Source organism: Maniola hyperantus, chromosome 9, assembly GCF_902806685.2.
Source record: "Maniola hyperantus chromosome 9, iAphHyp1.2, whole genome shotgun sequence".
Taxonomy (NCBI): domain Eukaryota; kingdom Metazoa; phylum Arthropoda; class Insecta; order Lepidoptera; family Nymphalidae; genus Maniola; species Maniola hyperantus.
Genome location: NC_048544.1, coordinates 10037110 through 10051065, shown reverse-complemented (window position 1 = coordinate 10051065; position 13956 = coordinate 10037110). Strand labels below are relative to the sequence as shown.

Below are 13956 nucleotides of genomic sequence, written 5' to 3'. Positions count from 1 at the left end.
ATAAAAATACTATGCAATACGGTATTCGCTGCAGGTCATACAGGTTTACGTTCCGACAGTAGTAATTTGGCTCCGGAAATTATTAATGTTCAAAGTGTAATAAATGATTGGCTATCAGGAACTTCTAAAGACATATAGGTAGGTACCTACTTATTTCCTACTTTACTTTATAAAAGATAGAATAGATAAGTAATTATACGTTTACAAAAATATCTTTGGCGACATATTATATTATCTTGTGATTTAGTATTATTTTGTAAAATTAACTATTTTACGTAGGTAATTCACTATTTCACAAAACAAAACTTGACAGACAAAACTTTGTATGTAACTGTAATAAAGTTATGTTCGCGATTAAAATATGATCTAAAGGTCTGTAGGGGAAGGGGGGGCACATTGATTCACGGGGCACATTGGTACAGTATCTATATCTCAAAACCGATAAACGCTACACAGTCCGGCACATCACTAGAATGCTCAAGGGCATTCACAAGAATGACAGTTGTGACACCGTTCGCCGCCAGTTTGCCGTTGGACCTCAACGGTCACTAACGTGTTGAAAGTGGCGTGCGCCGCTGCCTACAAAAAAAAAACGTGAAATGTAATTGTGTCTCAGGAGGATTCTTTTAGTTGTTTTTGTTATTATTTGTTACTACAGGTAAGTAAATATAGTTATTATTGTATTTTAAAATGTTTTTGATTGCATTATTATTATATATTAGATAAAATTAATTGTTTGTGGAAAAAGTCCGTTGGGGCACTTTGATACGGTAATGTGCGGGGTACAATGATACGTATCAATCTGCCCCTCTAGTGTATTAAAGTGCCCCGTCAAAAATAATAGTTTATTTTATTGTTTATTTTCTTTTTTTCAGAAAATGGTGCGCACGTACAAACCCAAAACTGATAGAAAAAATATCAATGAAGAAAACATTGAAGACGCAATACGTGAAGTATTGTCAAAGACTTTATCTATACGCAAAGCAGCCGACAAATATAGCATCAAAACTGCGACCCTACAACATCGCATAGAAAAAGCCAGAAAATCATTTGAAGCTACCAGAATATTATCTACAAATGAAGCATCCTCTTCATTACAAGCAGAATCTTCTTTATCACAAGCAGGTCCATCTTCACCACAAATAGCACCATCTATGGAGATGGCACAAATAGCGTCATCTTCAGCACACACTACTACTGCAGCTTTATCATCACACACTGCTACAGCTACTTCATCAAACATCTATGGTTCCAAGTATACCGTTGCACAAGTTTTTTCAATCGAACAAGAAAAGGCATTGACTCAATATTTATTGAATTGTAGTAAAATGCACTACGGCCTTACATTGAGACAGCTTTTGACTTTGGCATACGAGTTCGCAGAATCCTCAGGGTGTAATTATCCAAAATCCTGGAAAAAAAACAAATGCGCTGGAAAAGATTGGGCAGCTGGCTTCAGGAAGAGAAACCCAGAATTGAGTCTACGAAAACCAGAAAACACAAGCGCAGCAAGAAGCTTTGCTTTTAATAAAGCTGCTGTAGCTCAATTTCATGATAATTACGAACGCATAATGAGACAGTACAATTTTACACCCGATCGAATAATAAACTTAGATGAAACAGGCATAAGCACAGTTCTTTCTACTCCTAAAGTTATTGCTGGAAGAAAACAAAGACAGGTGGGACAAATAGTTTCTGCAGAACGCGGAGAGTTAGTTACTTTCTGTGGTATTATTACTGCTACTGGTTCTTCTCTTCCTCCAGTTTATGTCTTTCCAAGAGTTCACTACAAAGATCACTTCCTAAATGGAGCTCCTGATGGAAGTCTAGGGTTGGCAAACAGAAGCGGCTGGATGACATCAGAATTGTTTATAAGAGTTTTGAAACACATTCAACGCCTTACTTCGAGCAATAAAGATAACCCAATTCTAATCATTTGTGACAACCACGAATCGCACATTTCAATAGAAGCTGTTAACTACTGTCGTGACAACGGTATTGTTTATTTGAGTCTGCCCCCACACACGTCACACAAATTGCAACCGCTTGATGTCAGTGTGTTCGGACCCTTCAAAGGCAAATTGAAGATAGCTTTCAACGACTGGCACATTCAAAATGTTGGAAAGACTTTGACCATATACAACATTGCTGAACTGTCAAAATTAGCATATTTGGAATCATTTACACCAAAGAATATCATAGGTGGTTTTTCCAAACCTGGAATTTGGCCAATTAATAAACTGGTATTTGGGGACGACGACTTTGCACCGATAGACATTTTCAGCACAGGTTATCACGATTTGACAGATGAGAACACTCACAAAACACAAGATTTACATTTTGTAGACTCGGAAACAACTCAAAATAATGAAGTTGTTGATAGAGAACAAAATAAAACTCCTACTTTGGATACCGACCCAATTTCAGTGTCTGATGCTGACGATTCTCTACATGTTTCTTCATCACAGGCTATGCTTACTCCTGACGTAGTTAGACCTTATCCAAAAAAGGCGATTACTGACAGTGTCTTAAAAAGAAAAGGAAGAGAAAAGGGACGATCAAGAATATACACTGACACACCAGAAAAAAATAGATTAGAAAGCTTACGTAATGAAAAGGACAGGAAAAGAGAATTACAAAAAGCAAAACAGCATGCAAAAGAATTGAAAACAGCGAAAAATCTGTTGGGGTTAACTGAGCCAAAAAAGAAAAAGAGAGTAACTTCTTTGCCTGCAGAAATAGATTCCGATTCTAGTCTAGATGAAGTCGTGATGACGAGTGATAGTGAAGACATTGAAATGCCATCGGAATCAGAAGAAGAGGTAATTAATGAAGAACCAGTTAATCCTGAACACATAAATATTGGAGATTTCCTACTAATTAAGTTTGAGAAGAAGAAAACTGTGATTCACTACGTTGCCAAAGTCGTATTTAAGTATAATGTGACAGAATATGAAGTATCATATCTCAGAAAAAAAACAGGGTCTTATAAGTTCATATTTCCAATTGTGGAAGACAAAGCAAGTGTGGATGTTAGAGATGTAGTTTTGCAATTACCAAAACCAACTTTCTCCAAAGGCACATCTCGAACATCGTCGCTTTATTCATTTTCGGTAGGTTTAACTCGATATAATATCCAGTAGATTGTTTTGTAATTTATATGAGAGTTTTTATGATTATTTTTGTTAAATTTTTGATGTTTGTTTAATTTTTTAAGAAAACTATTGTTCATTTTGATAGGAGGTTCTAATATTATATTTTCATTAACAATATTCAATGTTAAAGTCTGATTACTTAGTAAGTATATAACTGATTATATAATTAAGAAAATAACAGAGAATTAGTCTTGTTCTATGATGACAATATTGTTTTTTTTTGTGATTATATTTCTTAAGTAACTTAAGAGACTGATTATGGCTAATGTGCACTCTTAATAAAAAGTGTTTTGCGATCTCAATCAATAAAATTGTTTTATTTCTTAATTTTAAGTAATAATACAGTTTATATTGGGTTTTTAGTCAGTTTAAATTTGCATTTCATATGGATCTAAAATACGTATCAAACTGCCCCACCCCATGTATCAAAGTGCCCCACTGGTGGGGCAGAATGATACAAACATTTTATTTTCTTAAAATCACATTATCTCTATACGTCGCCAATTTTTGCGGTTTTTGCGTAGCCAAAATGTAAGCTGACATATCAGCCAATGCACACATCAAAACAAATATTTAAATATAATGCTTTATGGTCCTCAGAAAAGAGATTTAATTTTTGTGTATCAAAGTGCCCCCCCTCCCCCTACGCAGTTGCGCTGCGCTGCGCGTCGCTTCAGTCCGACTGCAGAAAGCGTCACTTCAGGCCGCTCACGGTACCTACCGCACTACAACTGCAGTACGCGTCACTTTTACACCCGTTCGCGTACGAGCAACAACGTCGCAAGATGAGCGACAGTGAAGAGGGAAAGGGTGGAAGCCGACATCCTAGGGGATTGGGAATTTGAGGATATACTTCAATAGCCCGTCATGTACCAAAAATTAAAACAACGTTATTTATTTTGAGGTCTATCACGCCTTTACATTAAATACTTAACTCGATGCGCGTGTATCTTATCCGAGCGCCGTACGCATCCTGAAGCGACGCGACGCGCCGCTGGGTATGTTGCACTAGCGTCGCTGCACAGAGCGTTATTGCGCTGCGCTTCACAATATTCTCCCAGCCGCGACGCGCGGTAACGCGCGGTGCAGCGCCGTTTGAGTGCGATATGCGCCATACAAAATGATAGAAATAATATTTTGACGCTCTGTGCCGCGCCCTGCAGTTACGCGCAGCGCAGCTTAGGTGCGTACAGACCTTTATAGGAAAAGTTGTGACTCTCTTTCTGAATAACTTTGTATAAATTATGTCATATCTAACTGTTATAATAATGTTAATTGTAATACTATGCTTACTTATTATTATAAACGCGAAAGTTTATCCGGTCTGCTAGATTTTGACGGCCCATCTGTTAAATCGATTTTGACGAAAAAAGAGTTCCATGGTTCCAAACATGGAATTTTGAGAAACATAAATTCACGTCCACAATGTCGTGGGCATCACCTATTTCATACGGAGATAGCTTGCATCTCGTAGACGGATATAGGCTAGTTTTTATGCCGGAAATTAAAAAGAGTTCCCACAGGATTTTTAAAAACATACATTCACACGGAAGAAATTGAGCATCGTCTAGTTATAATAATAAAGCCTTTCATGACAGTAATAATAGGTAGCTATAGCACTTGGCAAAGATCTAATGCCACGAAGTCGATGGCGCACAACTCATTTTTTTTTAAATTTATTATTAACATACAAGAGAAAATTACACATAATAGGTAGCACGCATTGTATGATCATGTTATATTGGTTCTGATTAGCGGGATGCTACGTGCGCCGAGTGCAATGTGCATGATTGGTTGGCTGTCATATCACGTCATGTACACTGCCTCCCGCATTGGTTGCCGCGCGCCCTGTATAGTTTGCCGCGGACACACAAATCATTAGTCGTGTTTGTTTGCTTTATGTACGCATGTACACTATTTGCACACGCGCACAAATAAACAATAGACACTTTTTGTGGTAAATATAAAATAATCAAAAATTTGAAATTGGCGCGCGCAACTGCGCATACACGAATTGCGCACATTCGCACAAGCATATTTTTAGAGCGTGTATGCGACTGGATAGTCTATGACAGGTTGAAATAGTATCAGGTAGAAATCGGGTTATAAGCTCCGCACACCCGCACGTCACTCGCTTTCATCCGCACCGGGTTAGCGCGGGGGCTGTGCGGGTGTGTGGGGAGTTCCCTCCCCGATTGTCAATTCAACCTGTCGCGTACTATAACGTGTGCGCAAGTATCCCACTATTTTCGCTCACGCCTCGAGACCCGTACCTGTGCCTGTAAGTAAGTATATCTAAATTGTAGCCTCTCGGCAAAGCACTCTGCTTATAAGTTATAAGTACTCATTATTAACGGGAGCAGCCAAAGGCCTTTCTTCTGGTTGAGTTCCGGATAGTCGATTGTTTACCGTGGGCTCGGCCGCAGTTACCAAAGTAGGGGTATTCAACTCAGTTCCTACAAAATACAGATAAATTAAACACAAAGGGCATTGGGGTAACTCGTATACCTACATGCAAAACGCGAACAAAATCACCGAACAAAAAGGCAACTGCTAGTGTAAGTTTCTCAAGGCATTTGAAAGAAAGAAAATACATTTATTTGTTGTTGGTGTCACTGATAAAAACAAAGCATACAAATTAATGTAACATTTTCATCTGTAGCGAGACATCAATCGATATAATCCATACTTCCATACCAATATTTATGCGAAAGTGTGTGTCTGTCTGTCTGTCTGCTAGCCTTTCACGGCCCATCCATTATACCGATTTTGACGAAATATATATACTTTTTATCCCGGAAAAACAAAGAGTTCCACACGGGATTTAAAAAAACCTAAATCCACGCGGACGAAGTCGCGGGCATCATCTAGTTACCTAATATGCGGTTCCGTAGTGCAAACAAAGAAATAGATGCAGCGAGTAGCACCAGTCCTAAGACTAGTGCAATGATGTCGATCACAGTCGACCTGTAGGTAAAGTCGCGCGTCGTCGTCGAGAACGTCAAATACCGTCGCTTGATGTTGTCGTTACGATAAACTGTAACAATATAACGTTTTTTTATTTTTTTTAGGGTTCCGTACCTCAAAAGGATAAAGGAGTAGGATCACTGTCGTGTCTGTCAAGAAACCTGTAGGGTACTTCCCGTTGACCTAGAATCATGTTTGGTAGGTATAGTCCGCGACAAGTTGAGATGGCTATCGGTGTATGAGGCGGGGGGATGCCTCGCACACCCACGCGTCATCCGCGCTCGCCCGCACCGGGTTAGCGCGGGGGCTGTGCGGGGCGTTCCATCCCCGATTGCCATTTAAACCTGTCGCATACTTATGTAGGACTTATAGCACAAGTAAAGGAAAAATTCGAAAACCGTGAATTGGTGATTACATCACACACAAAAACACGTGTTCACGAACATAATTAATTTACTTAACTACATGTAGATAGCGTTGCTCGTCATTAGCTTGCAGTGTTGCATATAAAAGTGTTAAAATATTTTGTACGGAACCCATAGTGCGCAAGTCCGACTCGCACTTGACCTGTTTTTATTCCGACATAAGTTAGCCCCTTAAACCTATCAATTTAGTTTGGAGATTGTATGTAAAAGAATTAGTCACATACTTTAAACTAAATTAACAGTCTTTGATTGCTAACCTTTTCTATAAGGAGCATTATGAAAGAAATATTAAATGATAACATGCAGTATAGAAGTGAGAAAATATTAACTGATCACTTACATTTATGTATATATAGCAGATATGATCCGGCTGACAGGCCTTTCGTGTCGTTCGCTTCAAGTCCATTTTGTAACCATTCACTATTCATCAGCACTGTAATCACATTCTGGAATATGAAAACGTTATTGATGACGTATTACAATATCTTTATCATATCTTTATATTCATTTTAACAAGGGATCAATATGCTTAAATGGTATGGTAAAAAAAATATGGTGAAGGCGATAATTTCAGTAGGTATTCGAGTAAGAGGAGAGATTTGAAATAGCTCTTGACAGGCCTATTACTTTAAATAAGGTTACATTAGAACACTTGTGCGATAATAAAATATTACCGCACAGTCTATGTAGGTGATCAACAAGGCCCTGGCGAACTTCGTTCCGCCTAACAGTCGATTTAAACTTTTTAAATTTTTCTCTCCGTAAGAACCATCCTCGTACTTCAAGGAATATTATAAAAAAAGAATTAGCGAAATCGGTTCAGCTGTTCTCGAGATTTGCGATGACCAACACATTTAGTGATTCATTTTTATATTATAGACTAGTACTTTGCTCGCTGCTCGAGCTGCTTAAGCAGCTCTCGAGATTTATAATCGCCATTTTGAATAAATAAAAAAAGTCATACATTTTCTATGAAAAAATAAATTCCGCCATTTTGAATTTTTTTTCTATCCATCGAGTAGACCTTTGGATCCTGATCATCTTTCGCCAGAAAACCACTCTTCCATTTTTCATACCCTCCGAGATGGACGCCGACGAAATTTGTATGGCGGCCATTTTTTTTCACAAATTTGAAATTTTTTTCAAAGACAAAAAAGTCATAGGGCAGTAACCATTTTAGGTTACTAACCAATCCCAAACGAAACTATATTTTCCCTGATATGGTTGGTCCCTATTGGGTTGGTAACTTGAAAGGGAGAAATAATGGCAATCTACGTACTCGAAGACCAATTGTAGAATTGTTTTCGTCTAGGCTCCACCTTACAGATTTATTGACATTTGCCACAACTGAAACACAAAGAAGTACCTATTGGTCGTACTCATATCTCAACCACCGATTCTGCACAAAGCTTAGACGCAACACATACCGCCAGAGCTGAGGCAAGACGTCTTTCTTGATAATAACTCAAACTACATGCAAACTACCAATTTATTTTGTCAGAAAGGCGGCGGCGCGCGTTTTTTGTATTTAATAGGGATGATTACTAGTCAAATCAAATAAGCGACTTTTTACCAAACATCAAAACACTCGCTAAGTATGGGAGCTTGTATGAAATACACAGATGTGATATCATAAACATTTAACGTAATCTGACGAATGTTTTTAGTTAAATGGATAATTTAAAATGGTGAGCAAACTTGAAACTAACAGCGGATGTGGATTTTACGAATTTTAAAAGACCCTCTATTTAATAATTCCTAACAAATAATTTATTTTTGACATGGTGTGGCATCACTACAATTGTCAACCGTTTATTTAAATATATAAAAGGAAAACGTGACTGACTGACTGATCTGTCAACGCGCAGCTCAAACTACTGGACGGATCGGGCTGAAATTTGGCATGCAGATAGCTTTTATGACGTAGGCATCCGCTAAGAAAGTATTATTGAAAATTTAACCCCTAAGGGGTTGAAACAGGGGTTTGAAATTTGTGTAGTCCACGCGGACGAAGTTGCGAGCATAAGCTAGTCATAATATAAAAAGCTAAGTTTATGACCTTATCAAACAACTCGGCTCCACTTCATTGTGTCTGTATGTGTTAAACGTTTCTCAACAATATCATTTTAACGTGTCTGGAGAGAGAAAAAGGTGCAGAGAGAGAGATAGAGAGGGAAAGAGAGAGACTGTAGAAAAGAGAGTAAACTTTTATAAGTTCTTTTGAATCGTCCAAATAATTTACCAATAAGAGAAAGCGAGATAGAGAAATATAACAATGATGTGATGGCTAAGAATGAAAACTCACGTTTTTCAGATAGTTCCGTTGATTCATTATAGGTATTTAATATAAATTCATCTGTAATAAATTAATTACAATTAATTATGAATATTATAAATGCGAAAGTGTGTCCGTTGGTTTTTCCTTCAATCACGCCGCAACAGATCAACGGATCGACGTGATTATAAGCATGGAAATAGTTAAAGATCTGGAGAATCGCTACTTTTGTCCTGAAAAGTCAAAGAGTTTCCACAGGATTATTAAATCTATATAAATAAATAAGCCTTTTATTACTGAAAAAGGTACAAATTTACAATATTATTACAATTCTAAATGTGTAATTAGATACATGCTTTTTGCTTTAGGTATAAGTACATAATATAGTTGCTTATAGTTACAGTAAACAAGTTGGTTTACAATATTTTCTGGTTTTTATTTTATTTTATAAAACACAATTTTTGAATTTATTAATACATCTGAATATTTAAAATATTTGATACTAAATCACAATTTTTAAAAAACAATGAAGCATTGAGATCTATATAGAATCAGCTATTTAATTGAATGTCTCTCTGCCACAGCCATTTTATTCAAAGGGAGCTGATTCACTGAAAACTGATTTTTCGACAATTATCCATCCATACTAATATTATACATACGAAAGTGCGTCTGTCTATCTACTAGCTTTTCACGGCGCAACAGTTTAACCAATTTTAATGAAATTTGGTACAGAGTTAGCTTACATTTTGGGGTAAGACATGCGAAAGTGTTTGGTTTGGTTGGTTGTCCTTCAACCACGTCGCAACGGACCGACGTGACTTTATGCATGGGTATAGTGAAAGGCCTGGAGAGTGACATATTATACTACTTTTTTATTCCGGAAAAACAAAGAGTTCTCACGGGATTTTGAAAACCTAAATCCACGTTGACATATACTACGCAACAGGTCGGGATAACAATCGGGGAGGGAACGCCCCGCACTCCCGCACATCCCCCGCGCTAACCCGGTGCAGGCGAGCGCGGGTGACATGCGGGTGTGCGGGGCGTCCCCACGCCTCACACCCCTATTGCAATCTCAACATGTCGCGGACTATAATTGCGGACATCTGAATATAGCTAGTTGGCTATAATTGAGATCTAGAATCGAACCATAGACTTCCAGCTCACTGAGGTGCACTGCTGTATGTATCAGGTAATTTGTTTACTTACCATTAAATATTGAGTCAGGAATAATTTCACATGTTTCATTGGCTGTTGTTTTAACAGTGTTGTAAGGATCACATTGTCCAGATGCGTTTGATATTATGTCATTTGTAACTATCTTGATACTGTAAAGATTATAACGTTAAATGTGCAAAAATGAATTCACAATAACATAAACACCGGCCAAGTGCGAGTTAGACTCGCGCACCGAGGGTTCCGTACTACAGTCGTATTTTTTCGACATTTCGCATGATATATCAAAAACTATTAAAAAAATTGGTTTTAGAAAGTACAGGTCAAGCCCTTTTATTTGTTACCCAACTTGGTATAGTTATCTTACTTTAAAAATTGAAAATACTAATTATTTGTTCATGAACACATTTTAATTTTTTTCGTGTTGTAACCACAAATTCACGGTTGTCGGATTTATTCCTTTATTTGTGCTATAAGGCCTACCTATCTACCAAATTTCATGATTCTAGCTCAACGAGAAGTACCCGATAGGTTTTCTTGACAGACACGACAGACTTTCTCTGACTGATCTATTAACACACAGGTCAAACTACTGGACCGAACGGACTGAAATTTGGCATGCAGATAACTATTATGATGTAGACATCCGCTAAAAAAGGATTTTTGAAAATTCAACCCCTAAGGGGGTAATATACGGGTTTTACATTTTTGTAGTCCATGCGGACGAAGTCAAGGGTATAAGCTAGTATAAAATATAGTACCTGCAGAGATAGCTTGCATCTCAGAGACTTAAATCTGGAAAATCAAATGGATCACATGGAACCACAGAATTTTCAAAAATCCATATAGATGAAGTCGCGAGCATCATCTAGTCAATAATAATTAATTTTCTTTATACCAACCTACTATTGGCCATATTTGAGTCTTGCGGGTTATACATTTCCAACTGGCAATGCACAACAATTTCACCTTGCAGAGTCTCAATGAGATTGGTTGTAACATAGCATTGACAGTAGTTTTGGTTTTCTTCGTCTCTATTGAAAAAGTCTTCACACGTGGCATAGTTTTTACTTGCAGGCTTACAGTATGTATATTCTATTGTATAGTTCTGTATTTCTGTACCTGACTGAAAATAATAAGCCAACAATCCTTATTAAGAAAGCAATTAAGTATTTGTTATTTTGAAAAGTTTTTGGGTGTGGCCAATGTCACAAGATTGCAGTATACATAAGCAGTGATAGGTTGAGATGTAGGCCTCTTATTCAGTGGGACTGGGGTACAATCCTAGGCACAAACCCCTTCAGATTTGTATTTTAAGCTATTGATTGATATCTCTACGACAATAAAATATCGTGACGAAACCTGAGTCAAGGTGTGTGAAGTCTGCCAATCCACACAACCAGCATGGCAGACTCTGGCTTAAACCCTTCCCATTCTGAAAAGAGACCCTCGCCCATGCTCAGTAGTGTGCCAGTGATAATGATGATGATTCTAAGAATAAATATATGCTAGACAGACATGAATAAAGAAATATAATATGAAGCATGATACATCTTGTTTTCTTTCAATGCTAACATAACATTTTCAGCTCAGCGGGTGATGGAGAGAGATATACTTGGAGTTTCTCTACGTAATCATATCACAAATGAGAAGATACGCAGGAGAACTAGAGTAACCGACACAGCTCAACAGGTTGCAAAGCTGAAGTGGCAATGGGCAGAGCCAGAGCACATAGTTTGGAAAACCGAAAGACGGTAGACGGACAACATCAGACAAGAGAACAGCTGCAAGACCATGGAGTGTGGCAGTACCTACAAGAGACCTATCTCTAGCAGTGGACATCTATCGGCTGATGATGATGATGATATATTTTCTGTCATTGATAATAGTTATTCATAGTTCGGTGCTTTGTACCACTCGAACTGCTGCCACTAAAAAGTTGCGTTAGTTTGGTTAACCGCACTAACCGAACTACTGCCACTAGGTTTTTCCATCTTCCCCAGAAATAGACTTTACATGAGGAAAAGATGTGATAGCCTCTTATCTACTCACGTTATCAAGTATTACTAAAGTTTTATAAAAGGAATAAGTATAGTAAAAACCATTCAATCAACACTAATGAGCCTTGATAAAATGTTAATACCTAAAAAGACCATTAGGTGTATTTACGATCATAAAAGGAAAAATTAGCGCACATTATGTTATGAATATATTTAAATGAATAAAATGAAATAATCCTAATGTTTAAGCTTAATATTAGCTAGCAGTGATAGCATAGTGGTAAAGGGCTTTTTTTTTCAGGAGATGATTTTTCAGGATAAAAATATAGTGCAGGATGCAAGCTATTTTTGTACCAAATTTCAACAAAATTAGTTAATTGGATGAGCTGTGATTAGCTAGCAGACAGATAGGCACACTTTTGCATTTATAATAATATCTTAGTATGGATTAGAATCGCTAAAATAATTGATTTTTGCTTCATGTCATTATTAACAAAAATATTTGACCAACTTAAAAATACATACCATTTTTGAAGGAAACAAGATCAATACAATTCCACTTATAATGAGAGCTAATGCAGCAATTGAAGTAAATGCTAATAGTCCCAAAAGCTTTTCTGGACATGACTTTATTTCTGAAATACAAGAAATATTATGATCATCCAAAAAAATTAAATATCTAACTTTTCTAACTACTCAACGTAACAACCAAAATGACTGAATAAAGCTTGTACTAGGAGTACGTACAAAATAGGTGTTAGAATAAATACTTCTTCATAGGTATTAGGTTTATTTATAAGCTCAATAATAAAAATGTCATTCTCTTTTGTTTGCTGTTCACATCAACATGTCAACTAAATAAAAACTGACGAATAATATCCTTACGTATTTTCTTTTAACAATTGGTAGTTGAATCAACTTCCAACAATAGGGCTTGATTGAAATCTGGTAAAGTTAGTAAAATGTACAACACAACAAGTTTGGAGTGTGGTGGGAAACCATTGAGTTCATTTGTCTTATTATTGCAAAGTACTATTTGTATAGCATAATACCTATTGCTTAGTATAGTGGTTTAGATATTAACCTCCATTTCAGGAGGCCCAGGAAGCAATAAAATAACACTTGCATTAATGGTGAAGGAACACATTACACACAACAGACGAAATCGTTTAAGTGCGGAAAGCCCAGAGTGAATAAAAAAGAATGGTGAAGGAAAACATCCTGAAGAAACCTGCAAGTCTAAATTATCCATATTGTTCTTTTAATGGTTTATAAAGTCTGTCAATCACATTTGGCTAGCTTGGTGAATTATGGAATTTCTTTTCATTCTGTGAGGACCCGTTTTCAGTAGTGGGCCAGCGATGGGTTGAGATGATGAATACCTACTGTTGTCTGCCATTATTAGTATTATTATTTATAAATTATAAATCACAAAATTGGATTGGTATTGACACAGGTAATTGACTTAGATATAACTAAGCTAACCATATTAAATGTAACTAATTAATATTCTAATGTGATTTGAAAAAAATTGAAACTGAACTGCCCACCGACCAGAAATAAAAGAAACCACAGACCAATAACATAAAGAAACTGCCCAGAAACTATATTACTTTACTTACTTACTTACTTACTTTACTCTATGCCAGAAACTGTATACTATCTCTATGGCCTAAGCACAACACAAACACATGACCATGACATGAACACCAAAGGGCAAAGAGTATATAATCAGAATCACCACAGACCAGTAAGAAATAAGAATCACCTCAAGAATCACTAATCAGTAATCACTGGTCGGTCGTACACTACGTAGTAGTACTTCCAACTTCTTTGCGTACACCTATGTTCGTTAAGTTATGGTTTTATTTTGTCAATAAAGGCTCAAAAAAGCTACAATCGAGAGCCGCAAAGCCAGTTGGAAAAAAAAATTGTCAATGGTCAAAACCACAGAG

The 13956-nt window shown here is 37.0% G+C and overlaps 2 protein-coding genes across 7 annotated transcripts; one reads left to right on the top strand and one right to left on the bottom strand.

The window, feature by feature from the left end:
* Nucleotides 1-414: 414 nt before the first annotated feature.
* LOC117985335 (uncharacterized) lies at nt 415-3803 on the top strand. The gene is made up of 2 exons (XM_034972022.2): nt 415-658; nt 876-3803. The coding sequence occupies exon 2, from the start codon at nt 879-881 to the stop codon at nt 3141-3143; it is 2265 nt and encodes a 754-aa protein (XP_034827913.1). The 5' UTR covers nt 415-658; nt 876-878; the 3' UTR covers nt 3144-3803.
* Nucleotides 3804-3805: 2 nt separating this feature from the next.
* Nucleotides 3806-13555, bottom strand: LOC117985159 (uncharacterized). 6 transcript variants are annotated; one of them, XM_034971851.2, is made up of 9 exons: nt 13487-13555; nt 12527-12636; nt 10904-11127; nt 10035-10153; nt 8853-8903; nt 7827-7894; nt 6888-6993; nt 6031-6192; nt 3806-5611 (listed from the first exon to the last, which is right to left on the bottom strand). In XM_034971851.2, the coding sequence occupies exons 2-9, from the start codon at nt 12527-12529 to the stop codon at nt 5490-5492; spliced, it is 855 nt and encodes a 284-aa protein (XP_034827742.2). In that variant the 5' UTR covers nt 12530-12636; nt 13487-13555; the 3' UTR covers nt 3806-5489. The 6 variants fall into 6 exon arrangements, with proteins under 6 accessions (XP_034827742.2, XP_069356658.1, XP_069356657.1 ...); XM_069500557.1 differs by having other exon boundaries at nt 13384-13554; XM_069500556.1 differs by having other exon boundaries at nt 13388-13554.
* Between the last annotated feature and the right edge of the window lie 401 nt (nt 13556-13956).